We start from the raw sequence: 21,083 nt of genomic DNA, 5'->3' as shown, positions 1-21,083 counted from the left end.
TGGACTTTATCAGTTTTCTGATTTGTGATGTGTTCTCTCCTATTGAAGGTCTAGAAAACACTGATGTAGAGTGAGGAATTTAAAGTCCTCCTTGCCAAGAGCAGGAACTGTCAACATTTGTGACTTTCCCAATCTTTGCACAGAGGGCAGCGCTCAGTCGGTACAGAGGAGTTTCTTCAGACTCTTCTGCAGCTGATCTCATTCCGGTGGATGCAGTTCGTCAGAGTTTCCGTTGTATTTTTATCGAAGTTAAGCAGGAGGATCTCTGAGGAAGTTCTGCCCCAGTGTGTTTGCAAAACATCACCAAGTAGATAAATTTCCTGTCAGTTCAGAGATTATCTGTGTGCATTTAACCCCAGGTCTACTGAGCTAGTCAATGGCAAAGAGTAGCCTACTTGTTACTTAATCCTGAAGATCAACAAATTTAACAAATTGGTTTCTTGCAGCACAGAAGGAGGCCATTCGGGCCTTGGTGCCTGTGCTAGCTCTTTGAAAGGACTTTCCAATTAGTCCTGCTCTCCCACCCATAGCAAGTATTAATCCAATTGCCTTTGAAAGTTATTGAAAATTAGTTGCTAAACTAGTGGATTAACAAGTAGAAGAAGCACTCCGATAGTTCAGTGGGGTCGTTAATTGAGCAGCACAAAGGCAAAATATTGCAGCTGCTGGAAAGCTGACATAAAGACAGAAAATGCTGGAAATACTCAGCAGGTCTGGCAGCATGTGTAGACATAGAAACAGAGTTAACGTTTCAGGTCAGTTAAAAAAAACTAATTGAGCACATACCAGATCAAAATGCCTTTCATAAGTATTTGGACATGTGGAATACATAATAACATACTGCCCACCCCCTTATTTGCATAACCATTGAGGCTTGAATTATAAAAGTCAATAAGTCACAGGGAAATCCTATTTGAACTCATTTGCTTATTGGAGTTATGAATAGCTGAAGTTTGTACTGTACACTATTCCAGCCAACAGCAGCACTAACTTGCTCAGGAAACGAGCTCACTCTGTTTACATCAGGAGTCACTGGAATCCCAACTTCCCTTTCCGTGCTTCCCAACCGATCCCAGGTCTGATCCGTGATCACAGACTGAGGAATATATTTTCTCCATTCTCTGTTATTAACAGAGGGAAAAAAGAGCAGAAACCCACTTCATTTTTAAGTCTTAAGCCTTTAAGATTACGAATGCATTTAAATTGCACATTAAGAATCGACAAGAGCAGAGACAGTAAGTGTGGCTTAAAAAAAAGACTTGCGTTTATATAGCACCTTTTACAACTACAGGATATCCCAACGCACATCAGCCAATCAAGTACTTTTGAATGTAGGAAACAACATAGGCAATTTGCGCACAGCAAGTTCCCACAAACCGCCATGTGATAATGACCAGATAATCTGTTCTTGGTTGATGAATGAACAGCTATTGCCTCAGACATCTGTGAGAACACTGCTGCTCTTCTTCCAAGGGAGTCACAGAATCTTTTACATCCACCTGAGAGATCCTTGGTTTGATATCTTACCTGAGAGGTATCACCTTCAACCATGCAGCACTCCTTAGGAGTGTCAGCTTTGATCTTAGTGCCCAAATCCTCAAGTCAGGCTTAAACTGCTGACCTTTTGGCTTGGACACAAAGGTGTTACTTACTGAGCCACAGCTGACTCAAGTGATGAGTAACTCAGTGCTCAGAGGAGTGGGTTGAGGCAACTCTCCAGAGGTAGACAGGGTATGCCCCCACCTCAATCTGGGAGCAAAAATGTGTTGTTACCAATATTGAGTAAAAAAAAAACTCCCTAAATCCCCATAATGACCAGCATTAACTACAGAACTATGTCAACCTGCCTTCACGATGTTGCAAAAAAGAATAAAATCTAAACATATGATCAATGGTAAATCCTCAAGAACTAGTAGAGGGAATCATTGGCTGACTTGAAAGGGCCAGAGTACCAGAAGAAATGGAGTAAAGTCTTGTGTCGGAGCGTAGGAACAGGAGGAGGCCATTCAGCCCCTCAAGCCTGTTCTGCCATTTAATTAGATCATGGATGATCTGCATCCTAATCCCATCTATCTGCTTTGTTTCTGTAACCCTTAATATCCTTCCCTATATAAATAAATGTTTTATGTTTAAAACAAAGTAATTTATAATTCAAGAAGACATTAAACGGGCAGTAGAAAATGCTGAAGAGATCCCATGGCGCTTTCTTGAAGAAGAATAGGGGAGCTATTCCCAGTGTCCTGGCCAATATTTATTCCTCATCCAACATCACAAAAGTGATGATCTTGTCATTATCATATTGTTGTTTGTGGGAGCTTGCTGTGTGCAAATTGGTTGCCATGTTTCCTACATTACAACAGTGACTACACTTATCGGTTATAAAGTGCTTTGGAACGTCCTGAGTTCATGAAAGGTGCTATAGAAATGCAAGTTCTTTCTTTCTTTAATGATATAACTGAATGGCAGAACAGGCTTGAGGGGCTGAATAGCCTACCCCATTCCTATGTCTAATTCGAGCAATTACAAAGCAGCAATGTGGTCATCTGTTATCTTAGCCATCACTACGGCTACTGCACCCACAACCAGGAAGTTTAGCTTCCTCAAGATGACAAGACATTCATCAAACAATACGCAGAAAATGTTCTACTTTTTATCAGTGCTTTACTTCTGCCCATTTTCAAGGGTCTCGTCCCTGCAATGCAAACTTATCTCTGATCACTGGCCTCAACCTGCTGTCAGAGAGATAATCATTGCCAATTTGAACAACAATATTTCATTCTTTTTCAGTGATATGGTCTTCTTGTGATGACAGATGTATAGTCACTGCAATTGTTTGTTTAACAGTTTCAAGCATATTTGTTCCATTTATGGTTTTATCATGAATCCCACTTTTACCCACACACACATACAGATTTCAATCTGTATTTCCACAAGCAGGGGAATGCATATGAAGGACACCCACTCATCTACCACAAGTACAATGAATGCATCTAGACATACCCTAAATATACCCTGCATGCATGTGAGCATGTACACACTCCAATATACATGCTCACTCACATACCAGTACATACGCACACATGTGCATATACCCATGCATGCACACACACGCCTACACAGACACAAAGACACACACAGCGGACACACAGACATCCTTACACAGAGACGCACACACACACACATACATACACACACATACATACACACAGTCATACACATACATACACACACTCACACACAGACACAACTACGCACACAGACACATATGCATACATTCCCATCTCACTCACACACACTTTCTCACACACCAACTTACCCACACACATACACTGACCCACACATACGTGCACACCATCACAATCCCAAAGACACTCACAGACGGGCATGCTTGCTCTCCTCCTGTTTTAAGCTGTAACTTTGCTGGGCATTCAGCAGAAACTCCGGTTTACGTGTATAAGCGTATTTCTGTTGGATTTCTGCTGAAGTTACATTGAGAGACTCTCCAAGGAAATTTCCAGTCATTACCTTACTGTAAACTGAAGTAAACTCATACTTTCATATATACAGACTCCGACTCCAAATATACCCTCACACATCCCTATCCAGAACACAGCCATTTTCTCACAGACACATGCATTCCTACCACAAATGTAACCTCACTAACTCCTATGACAAGTACAGCCGCAAACACTGACAACCCAAACACAGACAACACCCCTAACCCAAAAACATACATGCACCCTGAACCTAAAAGCCTACACACATATGAAGCCGGTCCTTTTTCTGCAGATGGTGTTGCTAAGGGGTATCATGTAGATGAGGAGAAAGAAGACGCCAAGGTCATATCCTTGGTGGGGGGTTAGTGGTGGGAGGGGGGTGTCCAGAGGTAATGGTGCAGGGCCAGGAAAAGATGTCATTGCTAGAGAAGCTCTGGCTACAATTGGACGGGTAAGAGTGGGACAAAGTGAGGTGAATTTCACCAAGCTGGGCATTGGAGGGGAAGCGTTGGAGAATGATGATCTACCAAGGACGGCAAAGACAAGAAGGGTAAACATGCCTTGTCCCAGTCACACTGAATTGAAAAGTCCTTGTTGATCCCTGGAGTTGTGAATTGATGATGTTCCTCTGTTTTTTTTTAATAACTAGAAATAATAAGGATATGAGAACGAGAGATTGAAACCCCTTCAAAGAAAAGATTTGCGGAAGAGGAACTTAAAGGAAGTTTCAACATGCTAGGGAAGGAAAAAACAAGCATCTTGTGGCTGGTTTCCACTTTGGCTCTCACCATTGGTCACTATGCTGAGGAGGGTAAGCAAGTTCTCTTTCAAAGCTTTATTCACCCCAATGTAGATCAGAGCTGAAATGGTCTGAGAAAGGGCACGAAGCAAAAGTAATACTGTATGCCATTTATTGGATGGAATTTTATGTCCGGGCGGACGCCCCTCCCACTGGCCAAAATGTCGGGGGCGAGCCTGCCTCTGCCGGGCCTGGAAGCCACGTCGTGATTTTGCGAGGGCCAAGGCCCTTAATTGGCCACGGGCGGGACTTTCACCTTTCTGGGGTGCTGGCTAATCAGCGGGCCGGTTGGGGAGGGGTGGGTAATGTGCTGCAGTGGGGGGGCGGCTTGTGCTGTGGGAGGGAGGCCCCCTCTGTGGCAATATCACAGCGGCGGCAGGAGGTGGCCCTTAATTGGCCACTTAAGGGACTTAATTGGCCTGGGGCGGGCAGTCCATTTGCCACCTCCCCCGTCGCTCGTAAAGTGGGGCGGAAAGGCGCTCTGCCTCTCACTCAATTCTACATCCTCCTTGCCTCTAACCCACTCCTTTGGGGGGGCGTAATATTCCAGCCATTGTTCCATTGTATTCCATCAATCAGTTATGGCACCATCTTACATAGAATTTACAGCACAGGAACAGGCCATGCTCCACACGAGCCTCCTCCCATCCACTTCATCTCACCCTATCACCATATCTTTCTATTGCTTTCTTCCTCGGGTATTTATCTAGATTCCCCTTAAATGCATCTATGCTATTTTCCTCAGCTACTCCTTGTGGTAGCAGGTGTCACATCCTGGGTAAAGAAATTTCTCCTGAATTCCCATATCACAAAATCACAGGATGGTTACAGTACAGAAGGAGGCCATTTGGCCCATCGTGTCCGCTCTGGCTCTCCAAATGAGCATTCCTCCGTCTTCTCCCCGTAACCCTGCACATTCTTCCTTTTCAGATAACCATCTAATTCCCTTTTGAATGCTTCAATTGAATCTGCCTCCACCACACCCTCAGGCAGTGCATTCCAGATCCTAACCACTCACTATTGGATTTATTAGTGACTAGCTTATATTTATGGACCTGAGTTTTGATCTCTGTCACAAGTGGAAACATTTCTATATCGACTCTATCGAACCCTTTCATAATCTTAAGGACTTGTACCAGGTCACCCTTTCTCTTCACTAGCTAGCAAGCTGGTACAAAGCGAGGGAGAATAAGGCCTCAACCTCGAGGAAATGGGTCTGAGATTGTCTCGTGTCGATGCAGTGAAACATTTCTTTGGAGACGTTAAGAGTTCCTCGTTGAGTTGGACAGAGTCAATTGAACTGGCCATGGCCATCGCTGCACAGCACACAGACCTCCAGCATTGACTCTAGCTGAGTATTGTGCCTTAGAAAGGATACACAGAGGCATTGGAAATGTCAATGTCAGACTCGTGTCATGTGGCCTCTACTGGTGACCATGAGATGGAGCAGTGCAGAGGAAGTTTCACTTTAATCTGCATTTATTAAATGCTCCCTTTGTCCAGCACTGACAGTCCATATTTTGATGAATGTTCAGTTTAATTCCCTTCTCCAGCTCAAAATATAAACAGAAATAAGCTTCATAATTACTTCATAGCAAGGTCATTAATAACCACAAGTGTGATGTCAAGTGCCTCTGTTTGTCAGACTACTTGTTCAGTTCCAATCTTGGGTGGGCTTCATTTATCTTCAGCCAATGATCCTTCTAAATTTTCTGTGTTGCGTGGGCCTTTTCATTTCAATGCGCGGTCTCATTAAGTTCTCTTGCACGGCCATGCACGTGAACTATCTTCAAGGGAACGGCTTGTGGGCAAAAAAGCACAGTACCCTCACAATCGTTGCGTGGCCCCCCACACACAATTTAGGGGGGGGGGCATTGCCTCCAGTTAAGCCTTTGTAAGATCAAAGCCATTATCTTCAGCTCTGCCATAGACCCCATCCCCTAGCCACTAATTGCATCATTCCCCCCACCCACTGCCCTAGCCACTGAGTCAGGTTGAACCAGTCTATTTGCAACCTCAGTGACCTATTCAACCCTGAGCTGTCCTCCTGACCCCATTGCACCTGCATTATCGAAACCGCCTACTTCCTCCTCTGTAATACCAGCACTCTCCATCCCTGCCTCAGCCCATCTGTCACTTAAACCTTCATCCATGCCTTTGTCACCTCCAGACTTAACTATTCCAATGATCTCCTGACTGGCCTCCCATTCTCCCATTCGCTCCCTAAACTTTACCTCTTCCTAAGCTCTGTTGTCCATATCCAATCCTGGGGCAGGTTCTGCCCACCCATCAACCCTTTATTTTTATTTTTTTTTGAAGAAAGGCTTTATACCCCAGGCCCCTTTTATTTTGCTGAGGGGGCCTTTATTCTTATACGCATTTTATAAAATATCTTTATTAAAAACAAATAAATAGAAAAATCAAATTATAATGCCATTCTCGGCAATGATGATGCACTCCAGACCCTGCGGTGCCCACTGGTCGCGGAAGGCCTCAAGCGAACTGGCAGACACCGCATGTTCCTTCTCCAGGGAAACCCGGGCGCGAACCTAACCTCGGCAGGCAATCAGGGCAGGCAGACCCCCTGAAGGCCCGTAGCCTGGACCTGTGAATTGCCACCTTGGCCAGGACCCATATTACTCCTGTCCTCACTGACCAACATTGGCTCCTGCTCTTCCAATACCTCCAATCTAAATTTGCTTTGGCCCCAGCTGGAGTGTTGTCCAATTCTGGGCACCATGCTTTAGGAAGGACAAGAAGGCTTTGGAAAGGGAACGGGGGAGGTTCCTTGATTCGTTCGAGGGATGAGGGACTTCAGTTAGGTGGATAGACTGGAGAAGTTGGGGTTGTTTGCATTGGACCATTAGATTAGAGGTGTATAAAATCATGAAGGGCTTCGATAGAGTGAACAAAGGGAAACTGTTTCCAATGACTAAAGGGTTGATAACCAGAGGGCCCAGATTTAAGGCGCTTGGCTAACGAATCAGCAAAATGAGGAACGTATTTTTATGCAATGAGTAGTTAGGATTTGGAATGAACTGCCTGATAGGATAGTGGATATAGATTCAGTAGCAGCCTTCAAAGGGAACTTGATAAAAACTCGAAGGAGAAAACATGTAGACATATGGTGAAAGAGTGGGGGGATGGGACTAACTGGATTGCTCTTTCAAAGAGCCAGCGCAGACTCAATGGGCTGAAAGGCCTCCATCTGTGCTATACTATTCGATGATTCTATGTTTAAATTCCTTCATGGATTGGCCCCTTCCTATCTCTGTGACCTCCTCCAGCCTTATCAAACCCTTCATAACTCTCTATTCCTTTGGCTCTGGCCTCTCGTGCATACCTAATCACTTTACTTACCTTCTGTGGCAGTCCCTTCACAAATTTAGGACCCACATTCAGAAATTCCCTCTCGAGACTCCTCTGGCTCTTCACCTCCCCCATCTCCTCAAAGACTCTCGTTAACACTCACCTCTTTCACTTTTATTTGTTCATGGGATGGAGGCTTCAATGACAATGCCAGCATTTATTGCCCATCCCTAATTGCCCTTGAGCAAGTGGTGGTGAGCCACCTTCTTGAACCGCTGCAGTCCATGTGGTGTAGGTAAACCCACAGTGCTGTTAGGGAGGGAGTTGCAGGATTTTGACCCAGCGACGATGAAGGAACAGTATGATAGTTCCAAGTCAGGATGGTGCATGACTTGGAGGGGAACTTGCAGGTGGTGTTGCTCCCATGCATCTGCTGCCCCTGTCCTTCTAGGTGGTGGAGGTCATGGGTTTAGAAGGTGCTGTCAAAGAAGGAAGGTGCTGTCCTTGACTAAGCTTTTGGTCAATCCTCTCCTAATATCTCCTTCGTTGATTCGGCATCCATTTTTATCTAATTGCAGTTGTGTGAAGCAGCTTGAATTTTTTTATGATAAATGTGCTACATGAGTATAAGTTGTTGTCAAAAAGGGAGTCCTGTATCATCGAAGAAGTTAATAATGTTTCTTTACCATTCAGTAGCCATACAAGAATCTTTATCTTGGTGTGTCAGTAATACTATTGAATATTTATGGCATATTAAGTATTAGTGTGGCTCAGTGATCCTACAAATGCCTCTGGGTCAGAGAGCTATGGATGCAAGTGCACCCCAGAGTTGGTACAGTACAGTAGTCAGGGAGTCTTTTGGAATAGATGTTAAACTGAGGCCCCGTCTAGTCTCTCAGGTAGACATAAAAGTTCCCATGGAACTATTATGAAGAGCAGGGGAGCTATATTTATCCCTCAACCAACATCACAGAAAAACAGATGATCTGGTCATTATCACATTGCTATTTGTGGGACCTTGCTGTGCACAAATTGGCTGCTATGTTTTTCTACATTACAACAGTGATCACGCTTCAAAAGTATTGCATTGGTTGTAAAGCGCTTTGGGCCATCTCGAGGTCACGAAAGGCCCGATAGAAATGCAAGTCTTTCTTTTTAGGTTTTTTATTGCATTAGAACGCAGCTCAAAGGATTTGTCGCTTATTTCTGACTTATTCTGATTTTCTTTTTGATTTTAGCGGACGATATTGCCAGCAGTTTGGAATGTGACACCGACTATAACTCCAAGATAGACTGCCGATGGACTGAAAACGCGGTGGCAAGACATTACATTCCGATGGATCTATATTACAAGAAAGAAACACAAACCAATTTGAGAAAATACACGTTAGTATTACAAGATTCTTTTGTGCAAGATAAATCAGATTTCTACTTTTCATCTGTCCTGAAGTTGCTGACTCCACCAGGTATAGCATTCCTCATGGGGCCCAGTGGGTAGCACTTGCTGCTCTGAGTTGGAAGGCCATGGGTTTAGGCCAGCGTTCCAATGTACTATTGAGGGAGTGCTGCACTGTCAGGGGTGCCATCTTGCAGATGAGTCATTAAGGTGAGGCTCTATCTACCCGCTCAGCTGGACATGAAAGTTCCTATGATACTATTTCGAAGAAGAACAGGGGTGTTCTTCCAAGGTATCCCCAACTAATAGCACGAGACAGATAATTGGGTCATTATCAAATTGCTGTTTGTGGAATCTTGCTGGGCGCAAATTGGCTGTTGCATATCCCGACATCACCACAGTGACTCCACCTCGATAATGCTTCATCAGCTGTGAAGCACATGTGACATCCTGAGCTAGTGATTTCCATGGGCAAATCACAGCGTTCACCGTAATGCCAAAGAACAACCATTTGCATTTTCATTTTGATTGCAGGTGGTGCATGTATACGCTCCAGGGAAATCGGAGGAGCAAAGATAAAGGTCATAATGAGGTCAAATGTAACACCCCATCGTCTAGCTGGCTGTGTTCAGGAAAATCAGCCTCTAATTTGAGTCTGATGTTTGCATGGCTTAGAGCACAAGATGCATTCTTCAATTGAGTCTACACATTTTAAATGAAAAATGTCCCTTTGTGTGGAGTTCCCAGAAAGCGCAGTGCTTCATGGGCAAGAGGACATCCTCGCCTGTGTCATCAGCTGCTAAGAAACAACCGGGGACTTGGAGGAATATTTGAACCTGGTAGGTAGTAGGAAAGGGTACATGTGGCAGACAAGAAAGTACAAGGCTAGAAATGAACCTTGTACAAAGGGAATGCGGTCCAATAACATATAACTATTCACACCAGTAATAACCTAGCCTATAAGGGCAAAATATCAAAATTAAAGGTTATTTTTATGCTTTCAGTCAGCAGAAATGCAACTTGAGAAGATCACCAGAGAACACGTCGAGCACCGATATTAATTGGCAATGTACCATAAAGGAAACGAGTTATGCAATCTCATTTAACTATAATTATGTCTTTAAACCGAAAAGACCCGTCAAACTGAGCAAGTCCTTCAGACTTTTGGAAAACAGTAAGTTGGGTTTGGAAAATGTTAAAGCTTTATGTTTGTTTTTTCCTGGATGGATGAGCCCAGATGAAACTCCTTGACTATGAAATTATTTTATATTGCCATCTTCTGAAATGAGAGGCAAAACTCACCTTCCATCTTTTTTTTTCTGAATGGAGGAATGTGACTAGTGGTGTTCCGCAGGGATCAGTGCTGGGACCTTTGCTGTTTGTAGTATATATAAATGATTTGGAGGAAAATGTAGCTGGTCTGATTAGTAAGTTTGCGGACGACACAAAGGTTGGTGGAGTTGCGGATAATGATGAGGATTGTCAGAGGATACAGCAGGATATAGATCGGTTGGAGACTTGGGCGGAGAAATGGCAGATGGAGTTTAATCCGGACAAATGTGAGGTAATGCATTTTGGAAGGTCTAATGCAGGTGGGAGGTATACAGTAAACGGCAGAACCCTTAGGAGTATTGACAGGCAGAGAGATCTGGGCGTACAGGTCCACAGGTCACTGAAAGTGGCAACGCAGGTGGATAAGGTAGTCAAGAAGGCATACGGCATGCTTGCCTTCATCGGTTGGGGCATAGAGTATAAAAATTGGCAAGTCATGTTGCAGCTGTACAGAACCTTAGTTAGGCCACACTTAGAATATTGCATGCAATTCTGGTCTCCACACTACCAGAAGGACGTGGAGGCTTTGGAGAGGGTACAGAGGAGGTTTACCAGCATGTTGCCTGGTCTGGAGGGCATTAGCTATGAGGAGAGGTTGGAAAAACCCAGATTGTTTTCACTGGAATGACGGAGGTGGAGGGGCGACATGATAGAGGTTTACAAAGTTATGAGCGGCATGGACAGAGTGGATAGTCAGGAGCTTTTTCCCAGGGTGGAAGAGTCAGTTACTAGGGGACATAGGTTTAAGGTGCGAGGGGCAAAGTTTAGAGGGGATGTGCAAGGCAAGTTTTTTACACAAAGGGTAGTGAGTGCCTGGAACTTGCTGCCAGGGGAGGTGGTGGAAGCAGATACGATAGCGACGTTTAAGATACATCTTGACAAATACATGAATAGGAAGGGAATAGAGGGATATGGGCGCCGGAAGTGCAGAAGGTGTTAGTTTAGGCAGGCATCAAGATCGGCGCAGACTTGGAGGGCCGAATGGCCTGTTCCTGTGCTGTACTGTTCTTTGTTCTTCTTTGTTTCATCCCACCTTGCTAACCTTTTTGTTTCTCACTTCAATTTCCAGTCAAACCTCAACCTCCATTCAATCTGAGTGTTACTGTCACAGCAAAAGGAGACTATTTACTAGTCTGGCAGACAATCTATGAGAGAGATTCATCCAATATGCTCTTTGGAAAGTTACTGTATGAGATTAACTACAAACGGACTTGGGAGTCGTGGGAGGTACATATTGGCTCCATTATTCTTAAAGCTTTGTGAATGAACAAAATGGTACAGATCAGGGCTGTGGAGGATGGGAGTGTCATGACTGTGGGGATTGGGGCATCATCTCATTGAAGTATACCAAATTCTTACAGGGTTCGACAGGGTAGATGCAGGAAGGATGTTTCCCCTAGCTGGGGAGACTAGAACCAGGGGATACAGTCTCAGAATAAGAAGTAGGCCTGACATGAGGAGGAATTTCTTCACTTAGAGGGTGGTGAATCTCTGGAATCCTCTACCCCAGAGGGCAGTGGAGGCTCAGTCACTGAGTACGTTCAAGACAGAGATCGATAGATTTCTAGATGTTAAAGATATCAAAGGATATGGAGATAATGAGGGAAAATGGCATTGAGGTAGAAAATCAGCCATGATCTGGTTGAATGGCAGAGTAGGCTTGAGGGGGCAAATGGCCTACTCCTGCTCATTTCCTATATATCCTAAATGTTCTATATCTATACTGTGAGGCTGATAATACAATGATGATTTAAATTTAAAAATGGTGAAGAAGATGCAAAGAAGATTCACAATATCAGAACTGAGAGGTTTTAACAATCAAGAAAGGGCGGCGCAGTGGTTAGCACCGCAGCCTCACAGCTCCAGTGACCCGGGTTCAGTTCTGGGTACTGCCTGCGTGGAGCTTGCAAGTTATTCCCTGTGACCGCATGGGTTTCTGCCAGGTGCTCTGGTTCCCTCCCACAGCCAAAGACTTGCAGGTGATAGGTAAATTGGCTGTTGTAAATTGCCCCTAGTGTAGGTAGGTGGTAGGGAATATGGGATTACTGTAAGGTTAGTATAAATGGGTGGTTGTTGGTTGACACAGACTCGGTGGGCCGAAGGGCCTGTTTCAGTGCTGTATCTCTAAAAAAAAGGACTAAACATCTTTTTCTCTAGAAAAGAGGAGCCTGAGGTAGAGGCCTTAAATATAAGTCACTAATAAATCCAATAAGGAATTCAGGATAAAGAGAGTAGTGAGGATGTGGAATTTGTAAGAGGTTCCATTCCCGTACCCCCTTACTACAGTTCTTGGTCTTTAGGAATTGCAAGAACAAAATTGCACATGACACAGGGTTTGGCTTAACCATGAATTGTTGTTTTATTGAATCCAATAATATCCCTAATACAGACACCTCTATGGTTAGTTGAAACAGAAATAAAACAAAACTGTTCTCAGTACAAAGCCTCCTGAAGTAACTTAAAATTGATACCCCAATTCCCAGCTGAATCCTTCAGTGATTTGACCACTGTTCCCAGTTACCCAAAACAAAGTCACTATGACTTGGCTCAAACATATAAATTTCAGGCAAAAACACTAAGCTTTTGTCCCAATCCCTCAGACCAAGATCACTACGATTTGGCTGAAAACACTTACAATTACCCGCACAGCTAGTTGGTCCCGGTCCCAGTATTGATTGTAGGTCCGAGTCAAGATGACCAATCTTGACCCTTCTTCTGACTGCAGCCCCCACAGTACAAACCCCTTCAAGATCTGACTGAAAAACTTACAATCACTCACACGCCTGGTCATTACCAATGTTGATTGTAGGCTTGGACCTGAGATCACCAGTCCCCATCCATCTTCACATAACTGCAGTGCCAAATTGTTCGTGGGGGTTGGGGTTCCTTCCCCATACTCCACAAAGTCCAGTTTTAAAGTCCAGTTTGGGGGGGGTGGAGGTGGGTGGGGGGGGGGGGGGGTGTGGTGGGGAAGGAATTCCTGTACATGCATTTAAAGGGGAAGCTAGATAAATGCAGGAGAGAGAAAAGAATAGGATATGCGGATTGGGTTAGATAAAGAAGGGTGGTAGGAGACTCATGTGGAACATAAATAGCAACATTGATCACTTGGGCTGAATGGCCTCTTTCTGTCCTGTGAATTCTATGTAATTCTAAATGTCCAGTGCACATTGCTGGGGGCACAAACACAAGGCACAGCTCAATGCAGTTGGCCAGTGTGAACGGCACTGACTGCAGAAAACTCTGTACAGGTACAACAAAAACATTGAAATGAGGGTGCCTCTCCGCGGCGACCAAAGCTAAAGGAGAGAGCAAACATATTGCTTGTTCTCTTTGCCTAAGTGGCCTTTCCCTTTAAATTAACTTATTCAGTTTGTTCCTCCCAGTCCTTCCAGGGATTGGCTCCATTATTTGAACTCATCATTCACCAATAACCTGCTTACCACTGCTCAGTCTGGATTCCGCCAGGACCACTTGGCTCCAGATCTTGGTCCAATATGAACTAAGGAGCTGAATTCCAGAGGTGGAGTGAAAGAGATTGCCCTTGACATCAAGGCAACATTTGACTAAGTGTGGTAGCAAGGAGTTCTAGCAGAATTGAAGTCAGTGGGAATCAGGGGAAAACTCTCCACTGGGTGGAGTCGTATCTAACACAAAGGAAGATAGTTGTAGTTGGTGCAGGCCAACCATCTTAACCCCAGGACATTGCTGCGGGAGTTTCTCAAGGTAGTATCCTAGGCCCAACTTTATTCATCTGCTTCATCAATGATCTTCCCTCCATCATAAGTTCAGAAGTGGGGATGTTTGCTGATGATTGCACAGTGTTCAATTCCACTCACAATTCCTCAAATAATGAAGCAGTCTGTGTCCACATGCAGCAAGAACTGGACAGCATTCAGGCTTGGACTGAGAAGTGGCAAGTAACATTTATGCCACATTAGTGCCAGGCAATGACCATCTCCGACACAAGAGATGGTTTAACCACCTCTTCTTGATATTCAGCGGGATTACCATCACTAAATCCCTCACCATCAACATCCTGGGAGTTATTGTTGACCAGAAATGTAACTGGACCAGCCATATAAATACTGTGGCTACAAGAGCAGGTCAGAGACTGGGAATTCTGCAGAAGTAACTCACCTCCTGACTCCCCAGATCCTTTCCACTATCTGCATGGCACAAGTCAGGAGTCTGATGGAATAGTCTCCACTTGCCTGGATGAGTGCAGCTCTGATACTCAAAAGAGGTGGATGATCTCCAAGGCAAAGAAGCCCACTTAATCAGCACCCCACCCACCACCTTAAAATATTCACTCCCTCCACCACCGACGCACAGTGGCTGCAGTGTGTACCATTTACAAGATGCACTGCAGCAAATAGTCAAGGCTTCTTTGACAACACCTTCCAAACCCATGACTTCTACCACCTAGAAGAGGAACGGCAGCAGGCACATGAAAAAAACCCACTTCCAAGGTCTCCTCCAAGTCACACACCATCCTGACTTGGAAATATAGTGTCGTTTCTTCAGGGTTGCTGGGTCAAAATCCCTAACAGCACTGTGGGTGTACCTACACCATATGGACTGCAGCGGTTCAGGAAAACAGCTAACCACCGCCTTCTCAAGGGCAATTAGGGATGGACAATAATTGTTGGCCTTGCCAGTGATGCCCACATCCCTTGTGTAAATAATAAAAAAGAAGAAAGCTCCTTTCTGCTTTCCGTGTTCCTTCTCTGATATACTGATGGGTGTAAATACAGTCACTATGAACACATTACAAAATAATCACTAAACTATGAGAAAAGTTCAAGTGCAAAATTTCACAACTCACATAATATGACTTTTTTTGAACTTTGGCACCAAAGGGACTGCAATAATCTTTTCCAGTCCTGCACGAGTTCTTTCTCACAGCTTTTGCCTTCCCAGTTTTCCTCCTTACTAGGGAATGGTCCCAATGTCAGTTGCAATCTTGCTATTCCAAATTTGTCAGCATTTGTGGCAATTATTGGTGGCCTGTTTGACCGTGGGGAGCATGCTATTGATTCAGTCCTCATGTAACATTCACGGGCATGCAATTTCCGGAAGAGGTCGCTGGACAGTGATCAGGAATGGGAACCCCCACTGTTTGTAGTTACCCCCATTCCCACCCCAGCTTAAATCAGCAAACCGATGATCTTTGTTGTCCCTTGAGATCAGTACTACAGCAGATGACACATTTATCTGCCATTTGGATGCACTCCTGTGATGACTTTTTAATACAATTTGTGGCACTTGCATCATTTATTGTTACAGAAATGTTTGCCAAACACTTCTAATTCCCCTGGCAGTCTTTTAACTGCAAAGGAAGCAAAACTCTGCAGATGCTGGAAATTTGAAATAAAAACAGAAAATGTTGGAAACACCGTATCTGTGGAGTGCGAAACAGCTAATGACTGGAATTTTACGTTGGGCGAGAGGCCCCACCCACCGGTCAAAAAGTCAGGGGCGAGCCTGCCTCTCCTGGGCCTGGGAGTAACACTATGATTTTACGAAGCCCAGGCCCTTAATTAGTCTCGGGCGGGACTTCTGCCCCACTGAGGTAGTAACTCCCACCTCCAAGAGCTGCCGGCCAATCAACGGGCCAGCATCTCCTCAGGTCCAGCAGCGCCACCAGGAGCGGTGGCCACTTCTGGGACTGCAACCAGAGAGAGGAGCAAAAGGTCCCGGAATGAAGGTAAGGATATGGGGCCTCGCTAGCGAGTCAAAGGGGGGGGGGGGGGGTGTCAGTTGGTGGTATGCGGGAATGTGGTGCAGTGTGGTCATTTGGACCATGGGGGGCCCTCCATGGGGCACAGGGTGCCCGATCAGGAGGGCCCCACCCCCCTACAGCCCACAAGGAGGCCGCCAGGTTTTACTGGGCGGCTTCCTGGAGGGCCTGAGCTGCCTGCCCACCGCTGGTAAAATACCAGCAGTGGAGGGAGGAGGCCCTTAAGTGGCAGTTAATTGGCTACTTAAGGGCCTTAATTGGCCTGGGGCCAGCAGGCCGTTGCTTTCTGCCACCACCCCTCGCAAAATTGCAGTGAGGGTAGGAAGGCAACGGGAATGACACCCCCACCCCCTCCCACTTCCCATTCAATTTTATGACCCCACCCTCCCCTCCCCCACCTCCAGCCCGCTCCTGCAGGGGAGACGTAAAATTCCAGCCAATGTTTCAGCTCAATGACCTTTCATCAGAACTGAAAAAATGGCAGATTGAACAGAGGTACAGAGGAACAGGAGGAGGCCATTGAGCTCCTCAATGAGATTGCAGCTGATCTGCAACCTAAATCCATATACATTTAACATTTACAATACATTTAATTCCATTTAACAGTGCTGAAACAAGTGAGGAAGCAGGGAAAGGGGAGGAGGGGCGAAAGAGCAAATGGGAAGATCTGAAATAGGGTCGAAGGCATGAGTGACATAAATGGTGGGAATGGAATAAGTAAAGAAACAAAAGATGGGTCGGAAGGAACAGTAGATGGCAAGAGCCCAACCATTACCAGCACCTGCTGTGGTTATGATCTGAAATCGTTGAATTGGATGTTGAGTCCAGAAGTGCTGTGAAGTGCCGAATCGAAAAACGAGGTGCTGTTCCTCAAGCTTGCATTGAGCTTCATTGGAATAATGTAGGAGATCGAAGACTTTTAACTCTAGAGCTTAGTAATTCCTTTTAAAACCACAAAGAAAATACAAACGTGAATTTTTGCAGAGATTCCCCTATAGGGTATTATTAAATTGCATCCGATTGTGAATGTAAAGCTGACTGCAGTGTATGAACTGAAGAATCTTCTCTTGGTTTCTCCTTCCAGAATTCAGTAACAGAAAATGTGTCGGAGGACAATCGGGAGTTTCAAATCAGCAAATCACTCCTGGCGACTTCAGATACGTACATTGCACGTGTGCGGGCAAAGCCACGGGATCACAGGAGTTCCAGGGGTCTCTGGAGTGAGTGGAGCACAGAGATCCAATGGGACATAACTGAACATGCCAATAACTTGAAAACAGGTAATTGGTCATTGAAATGTTGGATAAGAAACTATAGCAACAAGTGGAGATGTTGCAGACTGTGGAAGCAAACTCAATGAGTAGCAATCACACAGCCATGACCGGCGACTCCTCGATATTTCAATGCTGACAATCTGCCTTGGTCATTCACAGCTGAAGCTGAGGTGATGCCTCGAAATCTGCAGTGCACCTACGATGGTGTCCAGGAGATTGAATGTACTTGGGAAGTAACAAGGGAGTCCAGTAAATACTTCAAATTCAACCTCCACTATGGAAAAGCCAATAGCACTGAGTAAGTAAACTGATCAGCAGGGATCATAGGATCCCGAACTTCACTAATTTTTCTCATCTCTGCCCCAAAGACACTGCAATCCAACCCCCCGTACCCTCATCCTGGAAGATCATTATGCAGGAGGAAGGCCATTCAGCTCATCTTAGCTCGTCCATCCATAACGCCCTTACAGTATTCCCATTGCAGCATCCCAACTGTTCTTATAAGATTTCAGGGATATTACCTGAACTACTCTATCCAGAAGCTCATTCCATATTTTGATCACTATTTGAGGGTAATTTTAATTTCTGGCCATACAACAACAACTTATATTTCTATAGCACCTGTAATGCAATAAAACGTCCCAAGCTGCTTTACAGGAGCATTATAAAACAAAGTATGACTGAGCCACAAAAGGACATATTAGATCAGATGACCAAAAGCTTGGTCAAAGAGGTAGGTTTGATGGAGCGTCTTAAAGGAGGAAAGCAAGCGGAGAGGTGCAAGGAGGGAACTCCAGAGCTTGGATCCTAGGCAACTGAAGGTGCAGCCACCAATGGTGGAACGATTACAATCAGGGATGCACCCTGTGCCAAAATTAGAGGAGTGCAGATATCTTGGAGGGTTTTGGACCTGGAGGAGATTACAGAGATAGGGAGGGCAAGGCTATGGAGGAATTTGGAAGCAAGGATGAGAATTTTAAAATGAAGATGTTGCTTGACCGGGAGCCAATGTAGATCAGCGAGCACAGGGGGTGATAGGGGAGCAGGACTTGGTGTGAATTAAAACCCTGCAATGGTTGGCCATTTTGATCTTTGAGTCTACTAAGATTCCTAGGCCCTTTTTAACATCATCCTTATCTCTTTAAATGCCATACAAACAAATACTGTTCATTTTTCCTTCCTATTTTCAGTATTTTATATCAGTATTAAATTTATTCACCGAAGGTTCTGTGCACTTACATGCTTTGCCCAGCTCAATCACTACTGCATCCTTCAATTTCACTGCCCCTCTTCACGAGATATCAGTGCCATAGACTTTCTGAATTCCAGAAATGACATAGCTAATAATGAGGTGTCAGCCTGGTGAAGCTACAACACAGGACTACTTGCATGCCAAACAGCAGAAGCAGCATGCAATAGACAGGGTTAAGCAATCCCACAGCCAACAGATCAGATCTAAGCTCTGCAGTCCTACTACATCCAGACCTGAATGATAGTGGACAATTAAACAACTGACAGGAGGAGGAGGCTCCACAAATATCCCCATCCTCAATGATGGGGGAGCCTAGCACATCAGTGCAAAAGACAAGGCTGAAGCACTTGCATCCATCTTCAGCCAGAAGTGCCGAGTGGATGATCCATCTTGGCCTCCTCTTGAGGTCCCCAGCATCACAGATGCCAGTCATCAGGCAATCCGATTAACTTCATGTGATATCAAGAAAAAGCTGAAGGCACTGGATACTGCAAAGGCTATGGGTCCTGACAACATTCTGGCAATAGTACTGAAGACTTGTGCTCCAGAACTGGCCGTGCTCCTCGTCAAGCTGTTCCAGTACATCTACAACACTGGCATCTATCCAGCAATGTGGAAAATTGTCCAGGTATGTCTGTACTCAAAAGCAGGACAAATCAAACCCAGCCAATTACTGTCATATCAGTCTACTCTCGACCATCAGCAAATGATGGAAAGGGTGATCAAAAGTGTTATCAAGCAGCACTTGCTCAGCAATAACCTGCTCAGTGATGCTCAGTTTGGGTTCTGCCAGGGCCACTCAGCTCCTGACATCATTACAGCCGTGTTCCAAACATGGACAAAAGAGCTGAACTCAAGACGTGAGGTGAGAGTGATTGCCCTTGACATCAAGGCAGCATTTGACCGAGTATGGCATCAAGGAGCCTGAGCAAAACTGCAGTTAATGGGAATCAGGAGGAAAACTCTCCACTGGTTGGAGTCATACCTAGTGCTAAGGAAGATGGGCTGTGTTTGTTGGAGGTCAATCATCTCGGTCCCAGGACATCACTGCAGGAGTTCCTCAGGGCAGTGTCCTAGGCCCAATCATCTTCAGCTGCTTCATCAATGACCTTTCTTCCTTCGTAAGGTCAGAAGCTGATGATTGCACAATGTTCAGCACCATTCGTGACCTCTCAGATACTGAAGCAGCCCATGTCCATATGCAGCAAGACCCGGACAATATCCAGGCTTGGGCTGATAACTGGCAAGTAACATTCGTGCCACACAAGTGCCAGGCAATGACTATCTCAAACAAGAGAGAATCTAACCATCTCCCTTTGACGTTCAATAGCATTGCAATCGCTGAATCCCCCACTTACAACATCCTGAGGGTTACCATTGACCAGAAACTGAACTGGAGCAGTCACATAAATGCTGTGGCTATAAGAGCAGATCAGAGGCTAGGAATTCTGCTTTGAGTAACTCACGTCCTATCTCCCTAATGCCTTTCCACCAACTACAAGGCACAAGTCAGGAGTGTGATGGAATACTCTCCACTTGCCTGGATGAGTGCAGCTCCAACAACACTCAAGAAGCTCAACATCATCCAGGACAAAGCAGCCCGCTTGACTGGCACCCCATCCACTACCCTCAATATTCACCCCCTCCACCACCGACGCACAGTGGCATCAGTGTGTACCCTATACAAGATGCCCTGCAGTAACTCACCAAGCCTCCTCCAACAGGACCTTCCAAACCCGTGACCTCTACTACCTCAAAGGACAAGGGCAGCATGGGAACACCACCACCTGCAAATTCCTCTCCAAGCCACACACCATCCTGACTTGGAACTATATCGCTGTTCCTTCACTGTCACTGGGTCAAAATCCTGGAACTCCCTTCCTAATCGCACTATGGGTGTACCTACCCCACATGGACTACAACGATTCAAGAAGGCAGCTCACCACCACCTTCTCAAGGGCAATTATGGACAAGCAACAAATGCTGGCCTAGCCAGCGATGCCCACATCCCGCGAAGGAATAAGAAAAATATTGGATTGATCACTGTTATGCACCTCATCTGATTTTCCTTTCGTGGAGTTCAAAGAAAATGAGACAGGATGTATAATCAAATGTAATTGATCAGTCAACTTTTAGAAAATCAAGTGCTTTTGTTCCCCAGTGCTTAGTGATGCCTTTATAATAATTGTTAATACCTCACAAATCTTGTGCAAAGCTCCCTTTAGCACTGTGGAATAAACACTATGGATCTCCGAAGATGTGTCGATTTTGAAGCCTATCAGCCTCTCCAGAACTTCCAGCTCAAAGTGCTATTGAAGACTCTGATTCTACCTTCCCTTATGAATACTTGAAGGAAATAGACATTGAGAAGATTGCTAACTTAGCACAGACCAGGAACTGAAACTGAAACTTTCATTGGTCTATTCATTGGTGTAGTTGGACTTGAACTTGGGCTGAGTTGTTGATGGTAAATAGATTAGA

General features: G+C 45.0%; 1 protein-coding gene across 3 annotated transcripts in view; it reads left to right on the top strand.

The window, feature by feature from the left end:
* Nucleotides 1–21,083, top strand: part of csf2rb (colony stimulating factor 2 receptor subunit beta) — a 56,534-nt gene that overhangs the window by 17,282 nt on the left and 18,169 nt on the right. For all 3 annotated transcript variants that reach the window (XM_068019533.1, XM_068019534.1, XM_068019535.1), the window contains 6 exons: nt 4,147–4,308; nt 8,844–8,991; nt 10,006–10,175; nt 11,403–11,560; nt 17,161–17,356; nt 17,510–17,648. In XM_068019533.1, the coding sequence (XP_067875634.1) occupies nt 4,230–4,308; nt 8,844–8,991; nt 10,006–10,175; nt 11,403–11,560; nt 17,161–17,356; nt 17,510–17,648 (890 nt within the window). In that variant the 5' untranslated portion in view covers nt 4,147–4,229. The remainder of the gene's footprint in view (nt 1–4,146; nt 4,309–8,843; nt 8,992–10,005; nt 10,176–11,402; nt 11,561–17,160; nt 17,357–17,509; nt 17,649–21,083) is intronic.

The sequence above is a fragment of the Heterodontus francisci genome, chromosome 41 (assembly GCF_036365525.1).
Source record: "Heterodontus francisci isolate sHetFra1 chromosome 41, sHetFra1.hap1, whole genome shotgun sequence".
Lineage (NCBI taxonomy): Eukaryota > Metazoa > Chordata > Chondrichthyes > Heterodontiformes > Heterodontidae > Heterodontus > Heterodontus francisci.
The sequence above is the reverse complement of the archived record's forward strand: the minus strand, read 5'-3'. Positions and strand labels throughout refer to the sequence as shown.